Below are 25,593 nucleotides of genomic sequence, written 5' to 3'. Positions count from 1 at the left end.
CAAGAAGAGCATCAATGGGATGCCATTGGAATCCATGCAGCGGTGATATTTTCTCTACTTAATCTGTCTCCTTGTCATTCTCTTTCTCTCCCCCTTTCTCTCTTTTTCCCATTTCTTTCTATCTCTCTCTTCCTCGCATTTACTGTTAAATAAAAACACGTACTATTGACTTTGGCATATGGTCTCGTTTGCCCCTTAATTCGGGCAGAGGTGTCTCTCTAATGATTTAAGGAACCTGAGCATAACAACATGTTTCTAAAGGAAGCTCTGGCTTCATGGAAACAAAACCAGGGCCTGGAGCACCGTAGAAGATTTAGTCTGAAAGTCTACAGCATAACTGCTCCTTGCTGAGCCAAGAGGCAGGAGTTAAGAGATCTCTTACTTGAACTGGGGTTCCAAATTCAGCTCCGGCGCAAACGGTTTGTCAATGGTAATTGTGGTGCCAATGCCCACAGCCTGGATGGGGATGACACTGGTAAGGCTGTTCTCAATGAACAGCTTCATGCTGTCTTCAAATCTCCCTGTGTCACCCAGGTTTGCCGTGACAACCACAGGAACCTCAGCCTTGGCAGGGACCACTCCTTCCCTGGGTTCAATACTCCAGCATTTGCCACCCTGTAAGATAAGGCAAACATGCATTTAGGGTGGAATCCATGGACCCTGGGGACTTGTGGGGTGTGAGAAAAGGAACGACTACAGAGAGGAGGATAAAAAGCGTAAAGCCTTCATTTCCCTAAATCTAAACTACTGTGTCTGGGCAAGAGCAGAGCTTATACAACCTGTATTTTACCCGCCTTGAACCCATTTTAACAGACTTTTAAGTTTTGCCCAACCCAAGGGATGCTCCTCCTCAGGAGAAGGTTATTCCCCCTCAGTCTTTTCTTGGAGTGTATGCCAAGGGAAGCTACTTTCTCTCTTCTGGCTTCGTCACAGCAGAGCTGGGTTTTCACAAAGGCTCAAGGCTGCAGAAAGCCACGACTGCTCAAATCCCACCACAGCAGCCACACAGCTGGAGGATACTGCTGAGAGCCTGAAGCAAAACCGCTTGAGCAAAAGCCCAGCACCAAAGTCCTCGCCCCTGAAGGACCAAAGCCCCGGCTTCCCACTGAGCATCAGCTGCCAAGAGGTGCCCCAGAGCCCTCTGCTTTGGAAAAGTCAGCTCTAAATGCTTATAGCAGGGCAGGAAAACAGGAAGCAGAAAGAAAACTGCCCTGTGGGCATGGCCCAGCCTTCCCAAGCACTCTGGTCTTCTGCTTTCTCATGGACTTCCCTCTGTGGATGGGGTAAGAAAGCTGCAAGCTGCCCTGGGGAGGGAGGCCAGGCCTTCCACTGGGACAGCTGTACAGACACAGCTCGGCAGGTCCTGGTCTGGTATGAGCATGCAAAAACTATCATTTCCACGCCAGCACCACCCATCCGAGGTGGCTTGCTCTCTGCAGGGGTGGAGAGCAGAACTTCATTGTGGAGTTGAAGAAAGCTGCCCTGGAAATCCCTCACCTGGAGGTTACATTTCCTCCTCAGACACCTGGGAAAGCAGCAAGTGCAAAACTCTCCTCCTCCTTGGCCCAGGAGGCTGAGCCTGGACTCTCCCCCACCGCCTGCTGCTTTATCCACAGACACAACCATGTGTCGAGGCTGGCTTCAACCAGCTCCAGCAGTCCAGCCCACTCAGCATGGAGGAGAACAAACCTCCCCACAACGCTATGGAGGCCACAGGCTCCAGAGGTGCTCAATCCTTGCAGCTGTATCTGTGTGCAACAGCCCTGCTGCTCTGACACCCAGGAAAGGGAAACTCCTCTCCCCACCCAGAGCTTGAGGCCAGACCTCACACCCTGGTCTCTACCATTAACAGCACTTTGGCACAAAGCAAATGTAGATGGTATGAGGAAACCACGGGGAAATCCTTGCCCTCTCAGGAGCAAAGGGTCACAGGCTCCTCTTCATCTCAGAGCTCCAAAAACCCGACCTGCACGGCTAAATACCTTCCCCAAAATAAAGGGAGAACTCGTAACCACAATCCAGACTCGCTTCTGCTCCTACAACTCTGCAAACTGTTTCACTGAAGGTCGTCCCAGCTAAAACCACCTGCAGAGCCAGGCTCCTCTTGCCTCGGATGGAATCTCTTGTCTCCTCTCTCCCACAGGGTGATATAGAAACCTTAAAACCTTATAAAATCCAAGTCCTGGGCTGCTGCTGTTTCCCTGGAAAACAGCCCCACAGACACTTACGATCTCTGCTCTGAAGGCTGCAGGGATGAGACCCTGATTGCACAGCTGGAGAGTTTGGGAAGTCTCCTGCATCGCTTGGATCTCGCCGAAGTTTATCTTATTCACACTTGCGTAGACAAGCGGCGTCTTTCCAGTGCACATTAAATGCATTTGCTGTTCCAGGGAGCAGGTAAGAGAGATTTAAAAAAAACAAACCCACACAATAGGGAAGTTAAGAAAGCTTAAACAGCTCAATCGCACTCAAGTCATTTCTCTAGGGACAGATATGACGCTCCAGCTAAAATGTTGGCCTTTTAGGCAAACTTTTGACATCTTCCCCTCCAAATTAAAAAAGATTAAAGTCTGGGAAACTTTCAGAAAAACTGTAAACTGTTGGCCCAAAGGTAAAAGCTTTGCAAGAAATCTGTACTTAAAAACAGTCTGACAATTAAACAGCTGGTTATTCTGGTGGGGAGAAACCCTGCTCTTTAAGGGAAGCAGCCTGATAGTTATGAGCAAGTGTTTTGTTAAAAGTCAGGCTCCCCTGCACAGCCTGCACTGCCCGGCCTTCCTGTTGACTGGTTTACGTGCACAACGGCAATGACCTGGCTGGAGATGTTTGGTGTCACCCAGGGGATTTGGCATCATCATCATTTCCATTTGCTTGAATATAAGTTTAATTCCCTGCAACCACTTTTCAAACATCAGCCTTCCTTTCTGACCCAGAAAGCTGAAGGTTCCCAGAAATCCTCCCTCTGTGTTCAGAGAGATGACATTTTAAAAGAGGTGTTTCCACAGTTACCAGCATTTTCAATGGAAGATTAATTAAATAAAATGATCCTCCATTTCAGCTTAGATGAACTATATGCTCAGATTACTCCCTAGGAGGACTCCACTCTTCCTCTTTTCCAGCATACAGTGCTTATGCCACCAATGCCTTCTGTCCTTGTCCACACCAGCCATATACGACGAGTCCCTGCTTTCCCTGGAAGAATCCCTGTGCACTCCACCCCCCCAGGATGAGCTGAACAAAGGCACACGCCTCCCCTCGCACTCACCAGTGGGGATCTCTCCTTCCCGAACACGGCGATATCCACCAGGATGGAATGAGCACCCACCACCTGGACTTCAGCTGTAATTGGGATCTCCACCATCTTGTGACCCTGGATAATCCCACACGGCTTGGGGCTGGAGTACCACAGAGCAGCGGCCTCTTGGTGTCTCTAGAGGGACAGAATCAAGTGCAACTTCAGAGGCACCTTTGAGGAAACTTTAAACTCCTTCACATCTACCACAATGGCAACTCACACGCATTTTCTAAAAATCCCCAGGAAAAAGCTGAAAGGCACAAAAAAAGATGCAAGAATTGTTGGGGCTCAGCATCCTCTGGGGGTCCAACAGCTGCTGCATCCACAGACACCCACTCCTGTGCTGGCAGCCTCCTTGCAGAAGCTTTTCACAACCTTCTAAGAGCTCTCACAAGAAAACACTCCAAACCCTAGAATATAAACTGCTTCCTGAAGAGGTTCAAATGCTTCCTGAAGTTGATATTCAGGCAGGTTCCTATTTAACTGCTTCCTAAAGTTTACATTCAGGTAGAATCCTGTTCTCAGCACACCTTTAAGTCTGAATAGAAACCAGCAAGGTCTTATCCAAAACCCATTTGTCCCTAATAACCCCCTCAATAGTATTTGAGAGGAGGAGGTGGATGAGATGCCAAACCTGAGGGAGAACTCTGTAGCATCCTGGAAGGGGGCTCGGGTTCACAAGGGTCAGCGTCTTCTGGCAAGGGACCTTTGCAGAGCACGGTCCACAGTCGAGGGTGGAGGAGAGCAAACGCAGCTCAGGAACGACACATCTGGGCAAAGAGATGACCCCGAGGGAATGAGAGATACTGAGAGAATGGAGAGCGTTCATCCCGCAGAGCACGGAATGGAGCATAAGACATTTGTCACTGTCCAACAGACGTTTAATACCCCTAAGAGATAAATCACCTTTCATGTCTTTCCACTCAAACACATCTTGTCAAGGAGGGGCAAACCCTGAGACTCAGCACTGCAGAGGCTGCCAAGTGCCCGGGCAGAGCACGGGCCTTGTCCCACAGCAGCCTCAGCCCCTCCTTTGCCCAAGGAGGCTTGCAAGGACTCCTCCAACAGGCCCAGCGAGCCGTGAGCTCTGGGGGAGCCTTCCCATTGAGGGTCAGTGCTCACCAAGGCTCAAGGAACACAAGACTCCAGTGTCTCAGGAAAAAAACTCCCTTCTCTCCCAGGGTGCTGTTGCCCTGCCAGAAAACTCAGCTGTTTGCCCAGTGTTGAGAGCACGAGCCACCACCTGCCCTAGGGAACGGATGATCATCCTCCCAGTTCCTACAGCTCCCTTGCTGCTGCACCCCACGGGTCCCACGTCTGTCCCCACTGGCTCTTGCGTTACAAAACTGCAGCCCAGGCACTGACTGGACGGCTCGGTCTGGGCGAGGGAATGGCACCAGGGAACTGCATCCCTCTTGTCATTAAACTGACACCCAGGGCAGCACCACAGGAGGGAATTTGGCTGCAGCAACAACAACATCTGCGTTAAGTCTGAGAACTGAGAACCTTAATGCTCAAAAGAGCCAGAGGGAAGCAGGGAAACCTGAGCCCACCTCCACATCAAGGACTACTTTCCCCTCCCACTCCTGCTGTGAGCCCCTTTCCCATTGCCATGTGCCCTCGTTAACTGAGCCAGACCCCAGCTCTCAGCAGGCTCCTCAATGTGTCCCAGACCAATGCTGCAGTGTGGTTGGAACCCAGCACAAGTCCACCTCTTGCAGGAAGAAGGACAGGAGGAGCTTGGGAATTTTTTACACCTCAAGCAGCAAAAGCCAGGCCAATAAATAATGTCATTCCTGTTCCCCAGAGAAAAAGGCCCAGGGTCATGCCTGGCTGTGAGCAGGGGTGCTTCTCACCACGGGCTGCTTTCCAAGCACTGCTCTTCTCCTACCTGGCTGGGCAGAACCAGCTTCTTAAGCAAGCCTTCTCCTGGAGCTGCAGCCAGCAAACCCCAAGCAAGGCACTGTGCTGGTGGTGGGTGCACAGGGAAGGACGAGTAGCTGCAAGGAGAGCACTGGTACCTGGCTTTGAGGCGCAGAGCCAACACCTCCTTGCCAAAACCATCCACGTCCACCACCATATCACAGTCGTACTGTCCCACGTCATTGGAACACAGCGTGACCTGGTGGAAGAGAAGAGCAGCAAATACTTCCCTTCTCCCAAAAGCTCATTACCCACGTGTGGTCTCCTCCCGTTCTTGTTTCGCAGTAAGGCAAGGGAGGATTTTGCCTTAATTCTTCTACTGGCCCATGCCTAGAGCACAGTCTCTGGGAGTAATACAAGCCTTCTGGCAATACTGAATTTGTTAAACACACCTTGCAGCTGTCAGGGCATAGGTGGCTAAATTAAAGCATTATACATAATCATGTATAATGAGACTAAAGCTCTACTCACCACTGTCTTCAAATTAGGGGCCCATTTTTCATTTGACTACAATAACATTAATGCAAAGGAAATGTGTTGACTTGGACAGAATGAGTTCAGCTTTTCAGCAGGAAGCTGAGGGCAAGGTGTGCTCCTGCAGATGCTGGGCAGTTCATGGCTGCCAAGTTTTTTCTTTCCTCACTGCAGTGACCACAACTCATTCTGCTCCCCAGGAGAGGAGAAACGAGACTGGGAAGAAAAGCAAACTGCTTTATACAGTGGCATCTCTCTAACAGCCACCTTCTGTTCTCATCCTTCCTCTGCCTGTTTTCAGTCAAAGAAGTCACGCTCAAAACCAACACACGAATGGCTTCTGTTGACCATGTGATCTCAGTTTATGGTTTTGGAGACAAAATGGTGCTCCTTCAGGAACACTCCAGGTAACCCAGCTCCCACACCACTGCAGATCCCTCCCTTGCACAGCCTGAGAGCCGGCAGCACTAAAGCCCTCCCACAGCCCAGTGAGGCTTCAGCCCCACCTACTGACCCATGTGTGGTCAGACTCCTCCCATACCCTGATCTCCTGGGATCCCTGGGAAGGGATGGTCCCTGCGCTGGGTGTTATGGTGAATTCCATTGGCTTCTCCTGACATGGAGCCAGTGTGCCTTTTTCCCAGGAGGGGTGAGCGTTGTCTTTCACTTGGTCAAAGCTGGTAAGGCTGGGCTGTCCCTGGCCGTCCTCAGGGATGCGAAGGTGGAAGGTGATGGGCACCACAGAGGTGTTGATCAGGCGGCACGACAAGGTCTGAGGAAAGCCTAGGAAAACGACACAAATGGCCATGTAGGCACCAAGCACCTCATGACTTCTGGTGTGAATATCCTGGTAGGATGAAACTATGCTCTGAGACTTGCTTCCCGTAACAGAAAGCCAGGGATACAGCCACGCCTGGTGGGGATGTCCTGCAGAGCCAGGACACCAGCCCACAGCCTGCTCTGCAGTGGACAGGTGGCTTGGCTGGCCAGCTCCGTGGGGAGGAGACATCTCCCAGGGCCTGCTTACCAAGCGTCACTTGAACCCAGATGGGGAGGAAAGCCAACTGCAGGCACAGCAGGGAGCTTCTCTGTGCCCATCAACAGGGACACTGCCCAGCTCCAGCAGTGACTCCAGCAGGGAGGCAGGAGGGGCACAAAAAGGACAAACACAGGTGTCCCAGTCCGGAATGAGACCAAGGTCACCAGATGCAGACAACAGTCAGCAGCACAGTTAAAAGAAGCAAAGATAAACAGCTGCCTTCAGCTGAGGAGGTCTTAGGAATGAAATCAGAGGAAACAGGATGAATCTCCTCTAACAGAACCATATTTGTGCCTGCTGCCTTTCTCATTGTTTCATTTATTCAAAAGGAAACTAAGAAGGGGCTCAGCAGTGATAGAGGGAGGGGAGGAAGCAGCTCAGGAAAGACAATGAGTTTTCTTGAAAAGTCCATGAACTGCATGAAAACACAGAGGCATCCTGGGTGCAGAATGATAACGGCCCTTCAGTCAATCCATGACTGATTTCACATTTAAACTATCCATGACTGATTTCACATTTAAACTGTAGATCATCTCGGTACAAAGCCTTTTGTGAGCCTGAGATGGAGAACTAGAACCAGCATTTCAATGGTGACGCTCTGGATGTTCAGCCAAGAGCTCTGTCAGCAGAGCTGGGCTTCTGCTGGGGAAGAAGAAGAAGAAGAAGCCCACGGCTCTGAGGACACAGGTGCCCGAGGCAGAGTTATGGCTGGGGCATCTGACCTGCTCAGGGATAACGAGGTGCCCTCACACCACTAATTAACATTCCACACTAAAGGTACGTGGCTTAAGCTCCCTTCTCCTGCAGTCCCATCCCCTGGGCCCTCCTGGGACGAGGACTTTTACGGTCGTTCTGCTGGCAAGGACTGGGAGATTGGAGCAGAAGAGACTATGAGGGACACCAGAAAATACTGACTTTCTATTCCTTTGGTCCTTTCGGATCTCACGATGGCAAAATGCCATCAGCAGCCCTGGAGTTAACACCCTGCAGGCTGCCATGGAAGAGCACGAGTGACAGATGCTCTTGTGTTCAAGTGCTCCATTTTGGCAAGGCACAGATCCCTCCTGCTGCGTCCAGGCCCAGGGAACACTCACCAAAGGAGACGTCATTGAAGTCAAGGCCACCTGTGCTGAAATGCAGGCTCAGTCCGGTGACGTGGCCCCTGTGAGGACGAGGACAGAGGAGGCAACGGCTTGGTTAAAGGGAACTGCAAAGCCTTTGGCCGTCCTTCCGGCTCAGGTGGGTCAAAGCTGGTGTCAGAGCCCCGTGGGTGTCGAACCAGCCCCGCACCCTGTGCTCAGCACGGCGTCCGTGGGCACAGGAGGCAGCCAACAGCTGCTGATGGGGCTCAGGGCACCACGGCAGGCAGGGCATGCCCCCGAGGTGCTGCTGGCCCCATGGAGGACCCTGTACACACACCCAGAGATGGCTCTGTGCCCTTGCCTTAGGAGAAAGACCGACTCACTACTTTTCTCTTGCAAAGTAATAACCTTTTTGTTATGTTTTATCCACTTCCCTGATGTTCTTGGTAGAATGGACTGCAGATTCCCTTTGTTTCTTTACTACCTTGATTCAGTGCCTCCCAACAGCGGCCCAGACACAGCCACCTCCAAAGCTCCAGAGCTCCCAGCATCAGCCTCCACCACATTACCCCACCAGCCCGTGGTTCAGACTAGCTGGGACAAGCCCTCGTGCTGCTGTGGTGCTGAGAAGGGAGCTTTGCCTCTCCTTCATCACCCCTTCTCCCCTTGGCTGGGCAAGGATTATCTTTTGCAATGGCACCAGCCCATGGGATGATGCCCAAGTCCTTGTGACAGTCCCTGCTGCTGCAGAGCTCCCCCTCTCCCACCCCAGTCCTTTCCTGCTGTGGAAAGGAGGTCCCAGAGCACTCCCTGCACAGGACTCAGGAGCACAGCCTGTGCCCATGCACGGGCACGAGGGATGATGTGAGGCTGCTGCTGCCCCTTTGGCACAGATCATTAACAGAGGATTTTAGAACCACTTCTTCTGGCTGCAGAGTCACCCAGGCTGGCCCATCTCCAAAGCCCTGGGGGCCTTGATGGGTGTTCAGAGGGGACATCCCAGACCAGCAGCTGCCCAAAGCTGATGCCTTCCCACTGCCTGCCATGGCCAAGGCGGAGGGAGGTCCCTGCAGGAAGGAGTCACTCCAGCTCCTGGGTACCTGCACTGGGCAGAAGGCATCCCCACACTGAGGGGATGCCAACATCAGAGCCAAGACAAGACCTCGGGCAACATCTTTTTTCTCTGCTCCACCACCAAATGAGGCAGGTGAGAGATGATTACCCAGAGACACCTACAGACGTGCCCACCAAGCTCCCAGAGCCCTCCTCACCTGATAGTCAAGGTCACAGGCTTAGGGGATTCCGCCACATTGAAATGGAATTCTTCCTCAAACTCCCCCAGGGTGCTGGAACTGAAGGAGATCTGGATGGGCTGGAGCCCACTGGGTGGAATGATGCCCTGCTGGGGCTGAAAGGTGAAGCAGGAGCCGTGGGCTGTGGTTGGAGGGATGAGCTCAAAGGGAGCATCAATAGCTCCTTTGTTAACCAGCATTGCCTGCAGCAGCAAGAAAGCAAAATGGAAATACATGAGCAAACTTCCTTTCTTACAGAGGGCTGAGTTGTTTCTAAGAAACGATTAACCCCTGGAAAGGCAGAAGATGCCGTGTGCTGCTACGTGGCAGAAGCCAAAAGGGTACAACAGGACAAGTTCTGCCTTTGGGTTTTCAGGTAAAGCAGTGATAACTTCACATAAGCAGAGTCACTCCTGGGTTATCCCAGGGACACGGAGCGGGTCACTCCTGGCCAGCATCGCCAAGTTCATTCAGACCCGGCCTGAGGAGCAACGTGGGGCAGTTGCAGCCACACAGTGAATCCCCACAGAGCTGCTGCTGCTCCAGGGGTGCCCGGCCCTGCCAAGGGCAGCACACATTCAGCTTCCATGGCAGCCAACCAGTTTACTGCATGTAGAAGACACCTCAGAACGGTGCTATCACCAGCTTCAGAAGCTCTCCCCAGCTCTGCTAGGGTAGATCATTTGGGTTATTGTATTTTTTATTTAATCTGATAGTTTCTTAGACCTTGCTCAGCCAGACATGTCCAGAAAGGATGAATGTGAGGTGCACAGCAGCTCCACCTATTCTAAAGAGTTGCTCTCTCGAATCTCTACACAGCCATGGGGAAACCCTGCCATTGCCATGGACTTATCCATCTGCTTTGGAATTCTTTCCCCAATTGTTAGCCTGGCAAAACCTGTCAGAACAGTTGAGGCAGAAGCAGAGGGATGTCCCTCATTTTGTAGCTTTGCAGCTGCTGTTGCAAATATTCCCATATTCAACCTCTGCCTTGAAACTTGTAAACTACTCTCCTCTTGTGTGTTACCTGTGTTACAAATTGCACTTGGGGATCCCATGCTGAGCTGAGGTTTACCTGCAGCCTAGCTGCTTAGGACAGCACTAACAGTATCATCTACTTATTCACCTTTTCTCATCTAATGAAATTACTATATTGATAGTGAGAAACAATAAAGTATCAGCATCAAAAATGCAGAGAGAGCACAATCTTTTGGGAAGAAAACAACTCAGTGTGTCCTTTCCTGCCATGGCAAAGCTTTTGGAAGTGTCTGGCATGATGTAGTGCCTCCTTTTCCACCTTTTTCAGTTGCTCTCTCTTGCAGTGGACTCAAGCTCAAATGCAGCCAGTTTGTTCCAGCTGCTCTTGAACAGCCCGAGCACAAAGGTGCCTTGAGTCTGAGGCTGGAACAGAAGCCTCTGAACACTTCAGCTTTTTCACCCACTGTTGCTTTCATGTGTTGAGGGGTTGTTTTGCAGAAAGCATCCCAGCTGGTCTCCAAGGGAGGTTGTCAAAAAGCAGGAATTGGGGCTTCAGACAACACCTTTCAGACCCCAGAAAAGGATCCAGATTCCGTGAAACCCCCCCCCGATTTGACTAGTATGTCAAATATTCCCTGCTCACAACTGCCCAAGTTGCCAGAAATTCCACAGGTCCACCAGGCTCCCCTCTGCCCCAGGAGCCATCAGGATCTACCCCAGCCCCTGCTGCTCACCTCATAGCTGTAGGCTTCTCCAACCAAAACTTTCCCCATGTTCAGTTCCTCAGAGCTGAGTTGGAGGCAGGGCCCGAGGCCTTCCCCTGTGAGGCGCAGGGGCAGCCTGCTCTCACGGCCTGGGGAGAGATTTCCATTTCAGTAGAGTAATTCTTACTCTCTTATCCTGCTTTTTCCAGGCTGCCTCAATGCTAGTCCCTGACTCTGAGATGGGTGAGACCAGCTCCTTCCAATTTCTAACCCACCCCTCAGGCTTGTTTCCTGTTTAGCCACCAGTTTGCACCCTGAAAAAGCGATGCCAAGTTTAAAACATGATTTCTGCAGTGATAGGACAAGGAGCAATGGGGACAAATTGAAAGAGGGGAAATTTAGGTTAGATATACAAAAGAAATTCTTCCCTGGGAGGGTGGTGAGAGCCTAGCACAGGTTGCCCAGGGAAGTTGTGGCTGCCCCGTCCCTGGCAGTGTTCAAGGTCAGGTTGGACGGGGCTCGGAGCAACCCGAGCTAGTGGAAGGTGTCCCTGCCCATGGCAGGGGGGTTGGGGATTAGGTGATCTTTAAGGGCCATTCCAACCCCTTATCATTCTATGATTCTGTGATTTCCTTCTCACACACTTGGAGGAGCTTTGAAACCCATTCAGTGAAGGGACAAAGCTCGCAAAGAGTTGGACATTGCTGCCTGGCTTCTAACTAAATTGAGGGGCAGTGGCCCTACAGCACAGGACTTTGTTGCCAAAGCCTTCAGCTTCTGCTGCTTTCTGACACTCAGCATCTTGTTGACAGAATGTCCCCGTGTTTGGTGACTGGCTTGGAACATGATTCTCATCTGACCATGTCAACAAACAGAGATGCACAGTTTCACACATCACAAGGAATGCCTTGGGAGCAACTTTTTAAATCCCTGCTTTCCTTCCACAGCTCTAACGACAGCAGTTGGTGGGCAAGAAGAGAGTTTGTTAGCGTGAGCCCTGAGTAATTACTGTAGATGGCATTTGTTGAGTTATCCCTGCACAATTACTGTCTAAATAAAAAGCTGTTTCATGACATTTGTATCCATCAGCTTGGAGCAGGAAGGAAGGCAACAGGGTGGCTGGGTTAGGGGATTGCAGCACCCTCCAGAACAGGAGCCTGGCTGCTGGAGGACCATGGGCCTCCCACCTCTTTCTGGTAGATGGGCAAACCCAGAGTATTCCCTGGATGGAAACCTGACAGCCATCTCCCACTTTAAGGTGAAAAACACTAAGCAGCACCATGCAGAGAAAGAGAGGAAGGACAGGGGAACCTGAACCACGCTGTGCTCTGCGAGTGTTCCCTGCCCTGTGTGGGCACAGCAAAGCCACCACCTCGGGGTGGGGGGCAATGATAACTGCTCCCAGAAAAGGACTTGACACACTCCTGGAAGCTGAGCACAGCAAGCCCAATGGCCACCACCTGGACACATCTCAGCCTGAGAGCCAGAAGGTGACGATTCCCACGCAGGGAGAGAAGCAGGTGCTGGCCAGGGGTGGTCCTTCTGCAGACAGCCTGGGCTCAGCAGGGCTCAGCCACCTCTGGTCTGCTGTTGTCTGGGCAGTGGGAGGTGATCCGGGCTCAGGGAGCACATTTCTACCTCAGCTCCTACCGCCTGATGATGGATCCATGTCATGAGGAGCCATCCTGGAGGTCAGTGCTCTAGAGGGGATTAGTGCTCATGCCCGAAAGCTGTTCTGCTGTGTAGCTCTTTGGCCTTTGAGGAAATACTGGCAAATCCATGGCATGAGAGCTTATCCATGCACTGTTTGGATTGTTCTGGGAACAGTGTCCTGAGCCCTGGCCTTGCACGGGAGACCACCAGGAAGTCGCAGGGACAGTGGACATGAGCCAGCACTACCTTGCTGACCTTGGACCCTTCCCAGCACTTCCACGGGAGCCCAGTGGGCTGGAAGAGTATTTGCACCTCCCCCTCACTGTGTGTGGGTGAGAGAAAGAGGAGAAGGAGCCGTACCTGAGATGGAACAGTAGGCCACTTTTCTGTAGACTTGGGCTTCTCGGGGTTTAAAGAACACCTTGATCTCAGCTGAACAATGTGGCCCAACCTCTCCCTCCTAAAACAGGAAGAGACAGCAAACCATTTACCTTCCAGTATCACATTTCTTCTTTTCAACCTGTAAGCCCTTACTTAGAGCAAGGAGTGAACAACACTCCAAAACCAGCTCAACCCAACTGCAGGATGCTCTTAATGCTCAGCTGATCAGCTCCCACTCTGCAATATTCCTACTGCTCTGACACAAGCGCTTGGTCACATCGTGCTGCTGTCAGCTACAGTGGTGTGAAAGTGCTGTTGTGCTGACACTGGTGGCTCTTGGCCTTAGACGGGTTATAGGAGTAACCAAGAAGAGAACACGATCCCCTTCCTTGGAAAGAAAAAACTTAGTTCAACTTATTTTAAAAGAAAGCAGAGGCTGGGATTATTGTAGGGTTTACTCCAAGACGAGGAGGGATTTTGCACTGCGCAGACAGCAGGGATTCTTCATCTCATGCTGTGTCAATACTCATAATCAGGGCTCTGGTTGATGGAAGGACATGGGGGTTTGTTTGCAGAAACAGAAAAAGATTTTCTGTCCCTGTGTGCAATAGAACTCAAAAAGTCCATTTCCAAGTCTTGTGTCCAGGCTCCCAGATGACACTGGAAGGGAGACTCAGACATGCTGTAAGTCCTGGTTACAGGGAGGGCTTGGCATTTCCATGACCTTGGGCTGAATTTGGCCTCCTTTTCGCTTCAGGTCAGTCTGTGAACTGACAGTGCTCCAACACCCTCTGCTAAGCCCCACACATCACGTGTAAGCTGTGCCCCTTCCTACAGTAACCGACCCCTCTGGACACTGCAAGGACACGCACCAAGCTCCCTTGACGTCGAGCCCTTGCAGCAGAGCTCAGCTTTAGGCAGGTTCCTGCTGCCTGCCAGGAGCCCACAGGGTAGCAATGCTTTTTGCAACAAGTTCTCCAGCCTGGCCAGAAACCCCATATCTTCTCTCGGGGCACATCAAGCCAGCTGAGGTGGGGATCTGCCGAGTGACCTCATTCAGGGAGGGGGAGGAGGAGGAGGAGGTTCTCAGCTATCACTTACCAAGGGCTCAATGGTGAAAACATCATCTGAGAACAGCATGGGGTCTGCTTCAATCTTTGCTGTCTCCTTCTCCAACTCGCAGTCGTAAAGCTCAAGCTCCTCATAGCGCTTCATCACAAGAGCCTTTACTATCTCCTGGGGTGGCCGAGACAGATTGAAACACAGCCTGCAGCCACAGGGAGAAACAAAGGTAGCAGGTCATTTAATAAGCCGCTGATTTGCAGAGCTGAGGGTAAGTGCAGAAGCAGCAAAGCGCTCAGGGAGGAGCAGCAGCAGCTCCACAGCAAGGAACTGAGCCCAAGCCACGGGCTCCCAAAGGGCTCAGAGGATCACTTGTTGTTCACTTGCAGGGCAGGTGCTTTTACTCCACACTTACAAGCTCAGGAGAGCTTTTGAAAGCCAGCAGCCCTCAAGAGAACCTCCTGGCTCAGAGCCACTGCCAAAACTGAGGGAGAACCCACCAGTGACCTCAACTGACTCTTCCTACCACAGAGCTGCTTCGGGGAGGCAAATAAAGATCAAGGAGCCCCCCACTGCCTGCAGGGCTTCCCTGGCAAGGGGAGAAGAAGCTGGCTCTCAGCTGCAGGTTACCAGCATCACTCTTGGCTTCTTCCCTTCTGGACCTGCAGGGATAAGCTAACCCTGTGTGCCCTGTTCCCTACACTGCCTTCCACCAGAGCATCCCAGAGCACTTTCAAAGCCAATTGAGGAATTCAGGCATGGCACCTCTTCAGTGACATTAAAGATTTTGTAGGCATGAAAATAGAGGCCCTGAGAGGGGGACATCTAGTCTTGAACCACCTTCTTTTTTTCCTCCTTTTGGCCTTCTCTGCAGACCTTTGGCACAGTTAATCTCTCCATTACTTGGTAACTGCAGCAGAAATCATTCTAGTGTTTTAAGATCACAACCAAGGGATGAGAAAGGAACAGCTGCTTCCCAGCTGGCAGATCACTGTTCCCCCCTCAGACTCCAGTCCCCTGGCCGTGAAGAAAGAACCTGCAGGTGGCAACTGGGGGGACAAGTAGAAGGCTCCATAGGGAGCAAATGGAGGCAGTGGAATATAAACAGGACAGCACCCTCACCCAGCCAAATTCAAACACTGTTAGAAAGGAAGTACAGTCATGGATATTACCAGCTGCACACAGACAGAGCCTTGGGCAAACACTGTCACTGGCACCAAAAATACTGGCTATGGCTGGCTCCCTGCCCCAAAACTACTGGCTATGGCTGGCTCCCTGCCCCAAAACTACTGGCTATGGCTGGCTCCCTGCCCCAAAACTACTGGCTATGGTTGGCTCCCTGCCCCAAAAATACTGGCTATGGCTGGCTCCCTGCCCCAAAAATACTGGCTATGGCTGGCTCCCTGCCCCAAAAATACTGGCTATGGCTGGCTCCCTGCCCCAAAAATACTGGCTATGGCTGGCTCCCTGCGCAGCGCATTCGGAAATGTTTCTCCAGGGCTGACCTGCAGTGCTGGGCAGGAGGAGGGCATCCAGCCACTGAGGTGGCAACCCTCTGCTCAACCTCCATCAACAGACAGTAATTTCCCCATGATGTGCCAGAAGGCCCTGATACTCTGCACCCCCACCTTCCACTGCCTTGTGTTATATAACAAGGGAATACCTGCCCGAGTGCAAGAAGCGGGGTCATAAATAGGACAATTGATTTAGGGGGCACTCGCCTTGGAGGACCCCCAGAGTGGACCCCTGACAACCACTGAACTAAGACCTGAGCACGTGGAATGGCAAAACCACTGCCACTCTCGCCTCCCATGCTGATGAGGGACTGTACAGAAGTAACTCACATAAATGGCCAGGAGACAGAGAAGCTAACTGAAAAAATAAACCTTTACTCTAATAAAAGGGAGAGTTCACTGAACAGGCCTCAGGGAAGTCTCTCAGCTCAGTGGAGGCTGCAGCTTCTTTTATCCCCTTTGCCCGGAGCACAGGTCCCTCCCCATTTCTCCATTGGCTGGGATACTCTGCAGTTACAGGCTTCCCGGCAGGCCTACTGTGTGTCCCCCATTATGTGCTGATTAGGTGGCTCTGGAGGTCACTGACATTGTTCAAGGTGGAGGCCACAGCACTTCAAAAGGGAGGACAGGGCCACATGATCCTCCAGTGCTGCTGGTTGGTCCCCCTGTCTCTGGGCAAACTGCCCCTCTCCCGAACTGACACCTGAACAACCAGCAACTTTGTTGGCTCTTTACTGCGAGCTGTGACTGCCCTGCAAACTTTGCAGGAACACCTACTTGTTCCTAACACCCTAAAGCACTCAAAAGCACAAGCACCCCCTGAGCCCATGTGTTAGTTTTACCCTTGGGCAGTGCATGTCACTGCATCTTTCAGACCAACCTGATCTTCTGTGGATAGTCCTCTGCCTCAGTAGCAAAAGCCTTCCACTGGAATCGGGCTGTGATGTTACTTCTATTGTGGATGACCGTGGTCCTGTGGCTTGACAGTGTGAGATAAGTCTTGTCAAATTCCAAAGAGTACTTGTCCAGCCCGATGTTGAAGTCCTTAGCTTTTCCAAGAAGTCTGGTGTGGGTATCTTCACCTGGAACAAAGCAAAGAGGAGTCTTTGCTCAGCTCACTCGCTGATGGAATTACAAGGAGCAGAGCAAACCACAGGTAACAGAAAAAAGTGTCCAGCTTTTAGCTGGATAAGTAATTCCATGGATCAGTACATTTATCAAATCCCAACAGCTCCGTGGCTACAGTGTGAGGATGTCCTGGACACCACCTTAAGCACCTTATTTCTGGGTGTGTTTGTGTCCTCAGGTGACAGTATTTACAATGAGATTTGTCAGGTGACCCACTCAGATCCCAGGCAATTCTGTATCAAATTCATTCAGGTGACTCTAAGGAGCCCCACTCAGTCACAGCCCAGGGGCTCTTGAAGGCACCCCACGAGACTCCTGCCTCTCCCAATCCCTTGTTGCTGACAAGCAAAGATTCCTGGGGGTAGGTGTGAAGAAAGGGAGGTCCAGGGGAGCAAGGGAAGTGAAGCCCACGGCAGAAGGGAACAAAGGTGAGGAAACAAGACACAATATTCTACAACATTCAATATGACAAACCACTAGAAAATCAACACCATGAAAGCCATCTGTCCAAACCCACGGCCACATCAGTCTAGAAATATTTGATATCATTCTGATCTCAGACATCAAGCTGAAACATTTGAAATGAAAGAAAGAAGGGCAGAGAGACAGACTAAAAGTACAGAGCAGCTTTTATACAAAGACTGAATGGGGTTCCTCAACCTAGAAATCGAATGGGAGACAGATGGGACAGGTTTGGAGAGCATGAATGGCCTGGGAAATGGGAATAAGGAAAAAATTGTCATGACTTGTCATCCAACAGGAACCCGAGCAGCTTTTATACAAAGACTGAATGGGGTTCCTCAACCTAGAAATCGAATGGGAGACAGATGGGAGAGGTTTGGAGAGCATGAATGGCCTGGGAAATGGGAATAAGGAAAAAATTGTCATGACTTGTCATCCAACAGGAACCCGAGGGCCTGAAAATGTTCTTAGACAGAAATTACATGTATGTGTAGAGGACAACATAGAAAAGGGGTCTGTGGCAAGACAACAGAGAAGCAGCTTAGGGGACAGAGGTGAGCAAAAGACACATGGTATTGGAGAGAGTTGGATGGAAAGTTCACACGTCACAGACAGCACTGTCAAGGAATACAACTTCAGCCCTGCACATCCACACTGCAGTGGAGAATCAAGGTTCCTCCTTCCCACTCAGCAACTCCCAGCAAAACAGGATTTCAAAAATCTCATCCCTGTTTGAGGGCTTTATCCACTTTATCAACCCCTAACCACTAACTAGTTTGCACTTTTCATTGCGGTGAAGCTGGGACGGGGCGGTGCTGCTGGAGGGGGAATTCAGGTGGCTGGGACAGTGAGAAGTGCTGGTAGAGGACTGTGGTGGGGGTGCAGGATGGAGAACACCATGCTGGCACCAGAGTCCCCCCAGGGATGGACCAGCACACAGCAACACAGTACATCCAGGACAGGGGCAGACTCAGCCTTGGCCCCTTCTTTGCTCACTTCTGAGCACTGAAACACACGGAGGCTTTGAAAGGAACAGTTCTACAAGTAGTTTGCAGAGCAAGTCTAACGTTACTCTGCTTAGAAAGGGCTCTGCTATTCGGAAGGACGCAGGGTGAGTGCACCGTGCAGTGCCCAGCACTCACCTCTGTCGCAGTGCACTGCCAGGGATGTGGAATGGTGCCCGGTCTCCATTGGGTGATATTCCACTGTCACTTGCTTGGCTTCACCAACGTCGAGGGTTCCCATGGTTGGGCTGACAGTGAAAGGGCTGCAAGACCAAGGGAGAGATCAGGACTCTTGGGGGAGGTTTGGGGATATTTGCAGTCTAGTTCACTTCAGCTGACTTGCGCAAGCGAGGAGCAAAGCAACCACAGTCAGCAGAAGACAGACAGAACACACAGCATCAGAAACAGCTACTGACTCTCTTTGGAGGAGATGCAGCCCTCAGAAAATCCTGTTGGATGAAACGAACTCATCTCCCCCATACTCTGCGTGGAGGCTCAAGGGTCTGACTGCCAGCAATCCCAGCAGAGAATGGTTTGGGAAGAGCACAGAGAGGGTTAAGAGATATTTGCATGACACTGACTGCCTCAGGAATGTCTCTTTCCTGGTTCCCTATAAACCTCAAATGGCAGGGCACTCCCTGTCCTGTGAGATTACAGCCTAGGAATCAACAGGGAGAATAAAGTCTTCCTTGAAGACCAGAGAATAAGGAGTTTAATTTGCAGTGTGGTTGGTTGGGGTGGTTTTTCCCCTTGTAAACATCCTGGTTTAGCCTAAGAAAGGGCACCTTTTATCACATTTCAGTGAAAGCTGCTGGAAGAAAAGGAGCAATGAAAACTCTGAAGGAGTGCAACTGCAAATTGGAGCAATACAGTGACATGGACACAATACCCAAAAGGAGGGTCCCGTTTACAGCCTGAAGGATTCAATCCCAGCTAAATGAAGTGCCATTAAGAGCAGCACATCAAGGGAGCTGAACAGGAGGCTTCTGTGTATTCTCCAGAGATGCAGTCTGGGATTCTGGAGTGTCATCCAGGCTGGTAACTGTTTGCTTGGCCCACCAGAGAAACAAGGGAAATCATTAGGCAAATGTGTTGGTGCAGTTTGGATTTAACAGGAGCAATTTGGCTTTGTCTTGCCTGACAGACACACAAATCGGTGCTTTAATGCTTCAGGATAGCTCAGGTGAGAGGTGCTTCTGCCCAGTGGGTTTATTTGGCTGACACTGGGAGGCAGCCATTTCAGAAGGTGTTGGTGCTCAGGAGGGTGCAGACCAACCACTAACGTGTTCCAGCAGTCCCCAGGAAATCTGGGAGAGACAAAGCTCAGGGCTTGCATCCTGCTTAAAACACTACAAGCAACAGCAGACCCCACACGTCCTGCCCCTTTCCAGCTGTGGCTGCAGTGCAGCAGCTCGGATGCTCTGGTTCCTTTGGGATACTCTTTCCCAACTCTGCCATCACCCAAAGGTGTTTTGCACTAAGACAGATGAGTTGCTTTACCTCTCAGTGCTGAGGCTGTAACAGGCTTCCAGGTTCCCGGTGTTGTGAACCAGCAGAGTCTTCTGGGTGCTGTGGTTGACTGGACACGACGAGAAGTCCAGCTGGTCAGGGAAGTCCAAGACTGGGCGGGCACCAATGGCCCGGATTGGCACAGTGAGCTTTTCCCTTTTGTAGATGCAGACAAGCTGGTGGAAATGATCCTGCAGGAAAAGAGACTGGCACAGCATTGAGGGCATTGAGTGCCATCCTCATGGCAGAAGAAAAAGTGCTGTTTTCTATGACCCTTTATGGGCATGAATTGACCTCTTCCACCCCAAAAATGACCACTAATTCATACTAATAAAGGCTGGAGAACAGAGCATGTGAAAAAGCATCATTTTTGCTCCATTCCAAAGGGAAAGAATAAAGCTCTCTGGATTATCTTTTTGTTGCTCTGGTATTTTCCATAATTAAACCCCTTCCAGTGAGCCTAGAGATGGCTAAACATCAACACCCCTCCCTGTCATTTCCCTACTGTTCCATCTGCCTCTTCCCTTGTGAACATTCAAGAATAGGCATGGAGGGAAAGCACAGCCCTCTAGGCCCAGCTGCAGGGCCTGGCAGCACCACACCGTGCCAAGGTGTGACCAGCTCCAGGCTGCCTGCCCCCAGCCCAGAGCCGACCTCACAGCACGGGCTGGGCTATAACCAGTGTGCAACAAACGCCCTGGCTTTAGAGAGAACGTTCCTCCAAACTCACCTTGCTCCCCTCAGGGGTGAAAAGGATGTTTATAGTACAAAATGAGCCCGGTGGGATCTGATGGCACACATCATTGGGGCCGACCAACTTGAAATAAGGTGAGCTGTCCATGGTGACCTTCACCAGCCGAGTAACCTGCAGGAAAGACACAAAATGGTGATTTTGCCTCTTGTGGAAACAGGAGGAGACCTGGGTGTGCCCTGGTGACAGCCTTCCTTGACCACTTTCCCAAAGGACTTTTAGTCTGGAGGCACAAGCACAGGACACACAAGGGTGAACTTGAATCCCTTCTGCCTGGGCAAAGCAGCTCGGCCAGAGGCAGCAGGGCAGTGCGTGCTGGGAAGGAAGGTCAGGCACCAGCAGTATGGAGATAGAACACCTGAACCAAGTCATCCTCATTTCAACAAACCCAGAGAATCTGCCTGCTTCTGCCTGCACACAGCCACGCAGCCCTGTTCCAGAGGGAGAATGTGCTACCTGAAGGCAAACCAGCACATTGTCCTGGGGGAAGGAAGAAATTCCCTTTAACAACTGAGTTGGAGAGGGGAAGTCCAGCTGTGGGGAGACAGTCCTATGGGCACACCAGCAGAGGAGACCAGACACTTGGCCTTCCTGGGAAACTGAAGAGAAAAGGAGGAACACAGCAAGACAAAGAGACAAGCCCCGACACAATGAGATGGCAAAGAGAATTGAAATGGGCTGTAAAGAAGCAAGGGAGAAGCACAAGACACTGCCAGGAAAGGCTGGTGCAGAAGATGGGAGCAGTCAGCTTGCCAGAGTGATGGAAAGCCAGAGGGCCCTGCAGGCTGTGCCTGTCAACTCTGGGCTTGAAAGGTTATTTTTTGCCTGGAGAAACATGAGCAGCACCAACTGACAGTGTGGCTTCATTATTAAAAACCAGTTTCAGCTCTCCAGGGGCTCTTGCTGCCTGGTGATTGTGGCCAGGCAGCTGCCAGTGCAGGCAAGCCAGACTGCTGGGTATTCCTGCAGCCACCCTGCTGCCAGTTTCTGCCCTCAGGGGAACACAGGCACAGGGACAGCAAACAGGCATTTGCTAGCACACGGGTATCAACCCCTGAGCACCAAATCCCATCTCACAACGTCTAAACCTGGTGATTTGGACTCCCTGCTGTCTATTCCCACCAGCTTGCTCTTGGCACAAGAGTCATTTGAGAAACTGTTTCCTTGACTGAAATTCAAAAGGTCTCAGTTTTCCTCTTTACAGTGCAACACAATTGCTGGCATTTTTCAGCTTCTTCCTTCTCAGCTTTCTTGGGGAATCACAAAACAATCACACTTTGTTCAAGTGAAGGTGGAAACCCTCAAGAGCACATTGCTCTGGATGTGCTGTAGTTCTGCAAAGGGAAAGCAGAGCACCATGTTGCCTTTGGAAAACCTGAGCAGAGCTGAATTAAGCTTAGCAGGAGCCTGAAGGGGCACCTAAAGGCCTCCTGCTGCTTCTGCTAAATGAGTCCGATTCCAGGGCTGTTTTCAAACACATGTCCTGCAGTGCCAGTGCTGCTAGTCATAACTAGTCATCATCATCACTAATCATGATTCCAGCATAAAGTGGAGAAGACTCAACCCCTGAGCTTTGACTGCGAGCTGCACAGAGGCAGCTCAACAGGCTGAGAGAGGCAGAGATGCCCGCCGGGAACCAAGATTAACCAAGGAGCCACAGGACGTGGTAGTGGACACTCGAGGGCAAGCACGAGAGCAGGTGAGAACTGCACAGCCTTCCCATTAATCCAGGGCTTTCAAGGGAAAGAAGCTCCTTTGGGTCAGGTACCACCAAGGTGCGGCCAAAATCAGGGGAGAATCTTCAGCACGGGAAAATTCCCACCATCTTGCAAATCCAAGGTGGATGTGCCACAGCTGATGCTCTGCTGTACACCACGGGGGTTATACCACTCTCCTCTTCTTCTAGCACAGTGTTAAAGGGCCACATCCCAGCACTTACCTTGTCTCTATTCCTCAGAAGCAGGGGCATTTCACAGACCTTGCCAAGGACATAGTTCTGAAACACCAGCTCGGATGGGACAGGCTCAAGCAAGGTCTTGTTCCGGTCAGGTGATGAGAACTGGAGAGGCGAGAGAGAACAGGGAGAGGTTCAGCTGCTGGGAGGAAGGTTTGTGAATGACTCTCCTCTGTGGATCCCCAGTGAAGGACAGGCTCTTGGTGACTAGGTCTGCCCAGCTGCCACTGGGGGAACAGTAGCTCACCCACCTCTGCTCTGAGCTGATCAAAAGCTGCTGGACCACACCGAGCAGGCTCAAGCTGAGCAGCTCTTTTGGCGGGAGTTTCTCCAGCTTTCTTTCTCCAAAATGCCAGGCAGCGCTTACCTCCAGCACAGCCCTGTGCTAATGGGGTCCCAGAGCTCTGGGCACTCACTGAGCACTCAAGCAGTAAGTGAAACTCAAGAATTTACATCAGACTTCATAGGAAACAACCTTTGGGTGACCTTTACTCTGAGGCAGGGAGACTGAGGCCCACACAACTCCAGACTCTAGAGCTGAGACACCAGTAAGAAGAGAACAGTACCAGGGAAGGTTAAGGGCAAAAAGAAAGTACCACAGTAGATAGGAATAGGACAAATGAGGCAAATGCTGGATGAGGATAAGGTTCAGCTCTTTTCTCAGCAGTGCTGGGCAACTTGAGTAAGACTGGAGTTGTGTTAAATCGGGAGTAATTACCTCAGGCCCTCAGCCTTCAAAGGCCAGCACCGCCACTGTGCAGGGAATCCTGTGACCCCCAGCATTTGCCAGTGACAACACCAAAGCAAGAGGTGGCTCTTTCAGTGGGACAATGGAAAATGGCAAGCTGGTGCCCTTGTGTCCTGCCCCAGCCTTCCCCCGCTATTGTGCCTTCGCCACGGTAGCTGAACTCCAGCAAACCCCACCAGCTTCAGCAGAAATTATTTGTGTTGGCTTAGCACAGATCAGGACTCCAGCATCTCACTAGGAGAACACGTTTTGCCTTTGCCCCAGCAGAAGGAATTCCACCACCAGCAGCAGTTTGCAATGACAACAGGACCTGGACACTGAGGTGTTTCAATAAGCTGGAGGCAAGGTACGCAGCCTCTTCAAATGTCACATCAAACAGCAAGGAAAAGGGCAGGAAAAGGCTACCTTGTACTTGGAGTTCTCACTCGGGCCTGGGGGCCGGACAGTCTTGGGCAGCTTTGTCTCCTGAGGGCTGTCCGGCTTCTTCCTGAGCCTGAGACCAACCTCCCCGAAGTCAAAGATGGTCAGCTGGAAGGCAAAAAACCAGCAAGAGCCTCAGAAATGCCCTTGTTCAGAAAGGCTTTTCTTGTTCAAGTGGCTCTGATGAGTCATTTGTGATCACAGCCACCAGGACAGTCCTGGAAGTTGCCTGCTGAAATGTATGTTTCAGCATCAGAAAATTAATGGTATAGAGCAGAACACACTTGCTCGAACCAGGCAGCTCTGCCTCATTAGCTTCTCCTTGATTCAATGTGACATGTATGGGGACTTCTGCTCTTGGGGCATTTGTGTCCTCTTTACTTTCACTGGATTGAGCCAGTGACCCTGGCAGAGAGTGGCAAACTGCCCTAACTCCATCCCTGCCCAAGGCTCACAACCCCCATGTGTGAAGATCTCAGTGCTGGCTGAGTGGGAGGGAAGCAGAAAAGCAGCATTGTGCCAAGACCGAGGTGCAGAGCAATAGGTCCGTAGTTCTCTGTAATTAGCACAGTTTTTCTCTCTGTCTGGTCTCACAGTCCCATCCCTAGAAGAATACAGAGAGATGTCCTTGACAGAGCCTCAGCACTGGGTCACCTCCAGCCAAGTGAGCTCCAGGCAGCAAAGGGGACGTTTGTGGGTGGGAAGGAGGACTTGCCCCAATTCCACTGCTGCGTGCAGAGCTGGATCTGTGCTCCACACAGGAGATGAGACAGAACAACTGGTTAGGAACCTGTTCCAGGGGGGACCAGCCAACTCTCTCAAGGCTTCAGGCAGCACTTGAGCCTCCCACCACATCCCCAGGTGCCTGGAGGGCAGCTGTGGTCAGAGCAGCACAGTGAGCGTGCCAACCTGACAGAAGGAATTCCTGCCCACACATAGGGCACAGAAAGAAGCACAAACAAATGTAAAGCTGAAGATGAGCTTAACTTGGCTCCAGTGGCACAGCCAGGCAAGACTCTGGACTGTCCCTGATGCACCATGACAGCCCCTGCCAACAGAAGCACGTCCGCAAGAGCTGGGGAGGGGGTCTGTAGCTCCACGGTGCTGCTGGACAGCAGGATGGGCTGGGAAAAGAGGGACACGGGAGGAGTTTCCAGCCTTAACACAGCTCCTGGCCACAGCAGGTACTTACATGCTTGGGCTTCTCAGCCTCTCTCGACCTTAGAGGACGAGCCAGCACCTCTCTCCTCGGGAATCCAGAATCCATTCTGAAGGATGTTGTGGGTGGATAAGTCGTACCAGTGACCGTGTCTCAGCTCACCTGGAAGGAGCAACAATGGAATGCTGAAAATCCAGAATCCCATCCCATTTTGGCAGACCCAAAAGATACAGTGGTGCTGAGAATTTTATACTATTTGAAAGTAGCTAAGTGCTTGTTTGGCACAAGTAGCTAGAATTGTTAGGCTGGAAGTTGGACTTTATTTGAACGATATGGCTATGTTGTGTAATTCAAAGATGGATCAGAGTGAAACCTGGAGCTAACATTCTGAACATTAATAACAGTTAGAAGAGACAAAGCTGTAGTTTAAATATTACTTAAAAATTAATAGCTAGGGTGGACAGCCCATAGCTGGTGGTATAGGAACTGTAACAACCTCCTCTTCTGCAGGCCAGCCAAGCCCAACTCCCTCAGCCACTCCTCACAGGACTTACCTCTAGACTCTGCATCAGCTGTGTTCCCCCTCCCTGGACCAAGTCCAGGGAGGGAGAATCTTTACTGCAGTGAAGGTCTCAGAACCAGACACAGTACTTTTGCCTGTAATGCAAATGGATTTGATGTGATTATTCCACTAAACTCATTGATAGGTACCTTTGTACCCGTAAATATAGATGCTCTCATCTCTGTGCCTGCATGTGTGTGAATTGATCATGGTCTATGTAGGAAGCAACAGAGTGAACCTTGCCATCAAACTTTGCTAGGTCACTGAGGAGACACCATTAAAGGGACGTGAGCCACTAGAAACGCAACATGTGGGGGAGCAGGACCACGTCAGACTTTATCCTAGTGGCACTTCTTCTCCAGCATCCTTATCCTACAAGAAGCTATGGGTAAACAATCACCAGCCTGACAACCACCTCTCTCTGTGTCGTACAAAGTCGATGTGCAAGAAAGGGCAAGAAGAGAACTCCAGAAAGTGGGTCTCAAGCACTGACGAAACT

At 51.2% G+C, this 25,593-nt stretch overlaps 1 protein-coding gene across 1 annotated transcript in view; it reads right to left on the bottom strand.

Moving 5' to 3' along the window:
* Nucleotides 1-25,189, bottom strand: part of LOC116781493 (hydrocephalus-inducing protein-like) — a 37,640-nt gene extending 12,451 nt beyond the window's left edge. Inside the window, exons 1-19 of the mRNA XM_032677164.1 lie at nt 25,087-25,189; nt 24,566-24,694; nt 23,359-23,481; nt 22,191-22,310; nt 20,231-20,365; nt 19,492-19,691; nt 18,126-18,254; nt 16,278-16,478; nt 13,923-14,088; nt 12,801-12,900; nt 10,818-10,936; nt 9,085-9,308; nt 7,826-7,893; nt 6,234-6,475; nt 5,317-5,417; nt 3,930-4,065; nt 3,266-3,430; nt 2,229-2,381; nt 383-615 (exon numbers count right to left, since the gene is read on the bottom strand). Coding sequence (XP_032533055.1) covers nt 383-615; nt 2,229-2,381; nt 3,266-3,430; nt 3,930-4,065; nt 5,317-5,417; nt 6,234-6,475; nt 7,826-7,893; nt 9,085-9,308; nt 10,818-10,936; nt 12,801-12,900; nt 13,923-14,088; nt 16,278-16,478; nt 18,126-18,254; nt 19,492-19,691; nt 20,231-20,365; nt 22,191-22,310; nt 23,359-23,481; nt 24,566-24,640 — 2,690 coding nt within the window. The 5' untranslated portion in view covers nt 24,641-24,694; nt 25,087-25,189. The remainder of the gene's footprint in view (nt 1-382; nt 616-2,228; nt 2,382-3,265; nt 3,431-3,929; nt 4,066-5,316; nt 5,418-6,233; nt 6,476-7,825; nt 7,894-9,084; nt 9,309-10,817; nt 10,937-12,800; nt 12,901-13,922; nt 14,089-16,277; nt 16,479-18,125; nt 18,255-19,491; nt 19,692-20,230; nt 20,366-22,190; nt 22,311-23,358; nt 23,482-24,565; nt 24,695-25,086) is intronic.
* Nucleotides 25,190-25,593: the final 404 nt, after the last annotated feature.

This window comes from Chiroxiphia lanceolata (genome assembly GCF_009829145.1).
Source record: "Chiroxiphia lanceolata isolate bChiLan1 chromosome W unlocalized genomic scaffold, bChiLan1.pri scaffold_48_arrow_ctg1, whole genome shotgun sequence".
Lineage (NCBI taxonomy): Eukaryota > Metazoa > Chordata > Aves > Passeriformes > Pipridae > Chiroxiphia > Chiroxiphia lanceolata.
The sequence above is the reverse complement of the archived record's forward strand: the minus strand, read 5'-3'. Positions and strand labels throughout refer to the sequence as shown.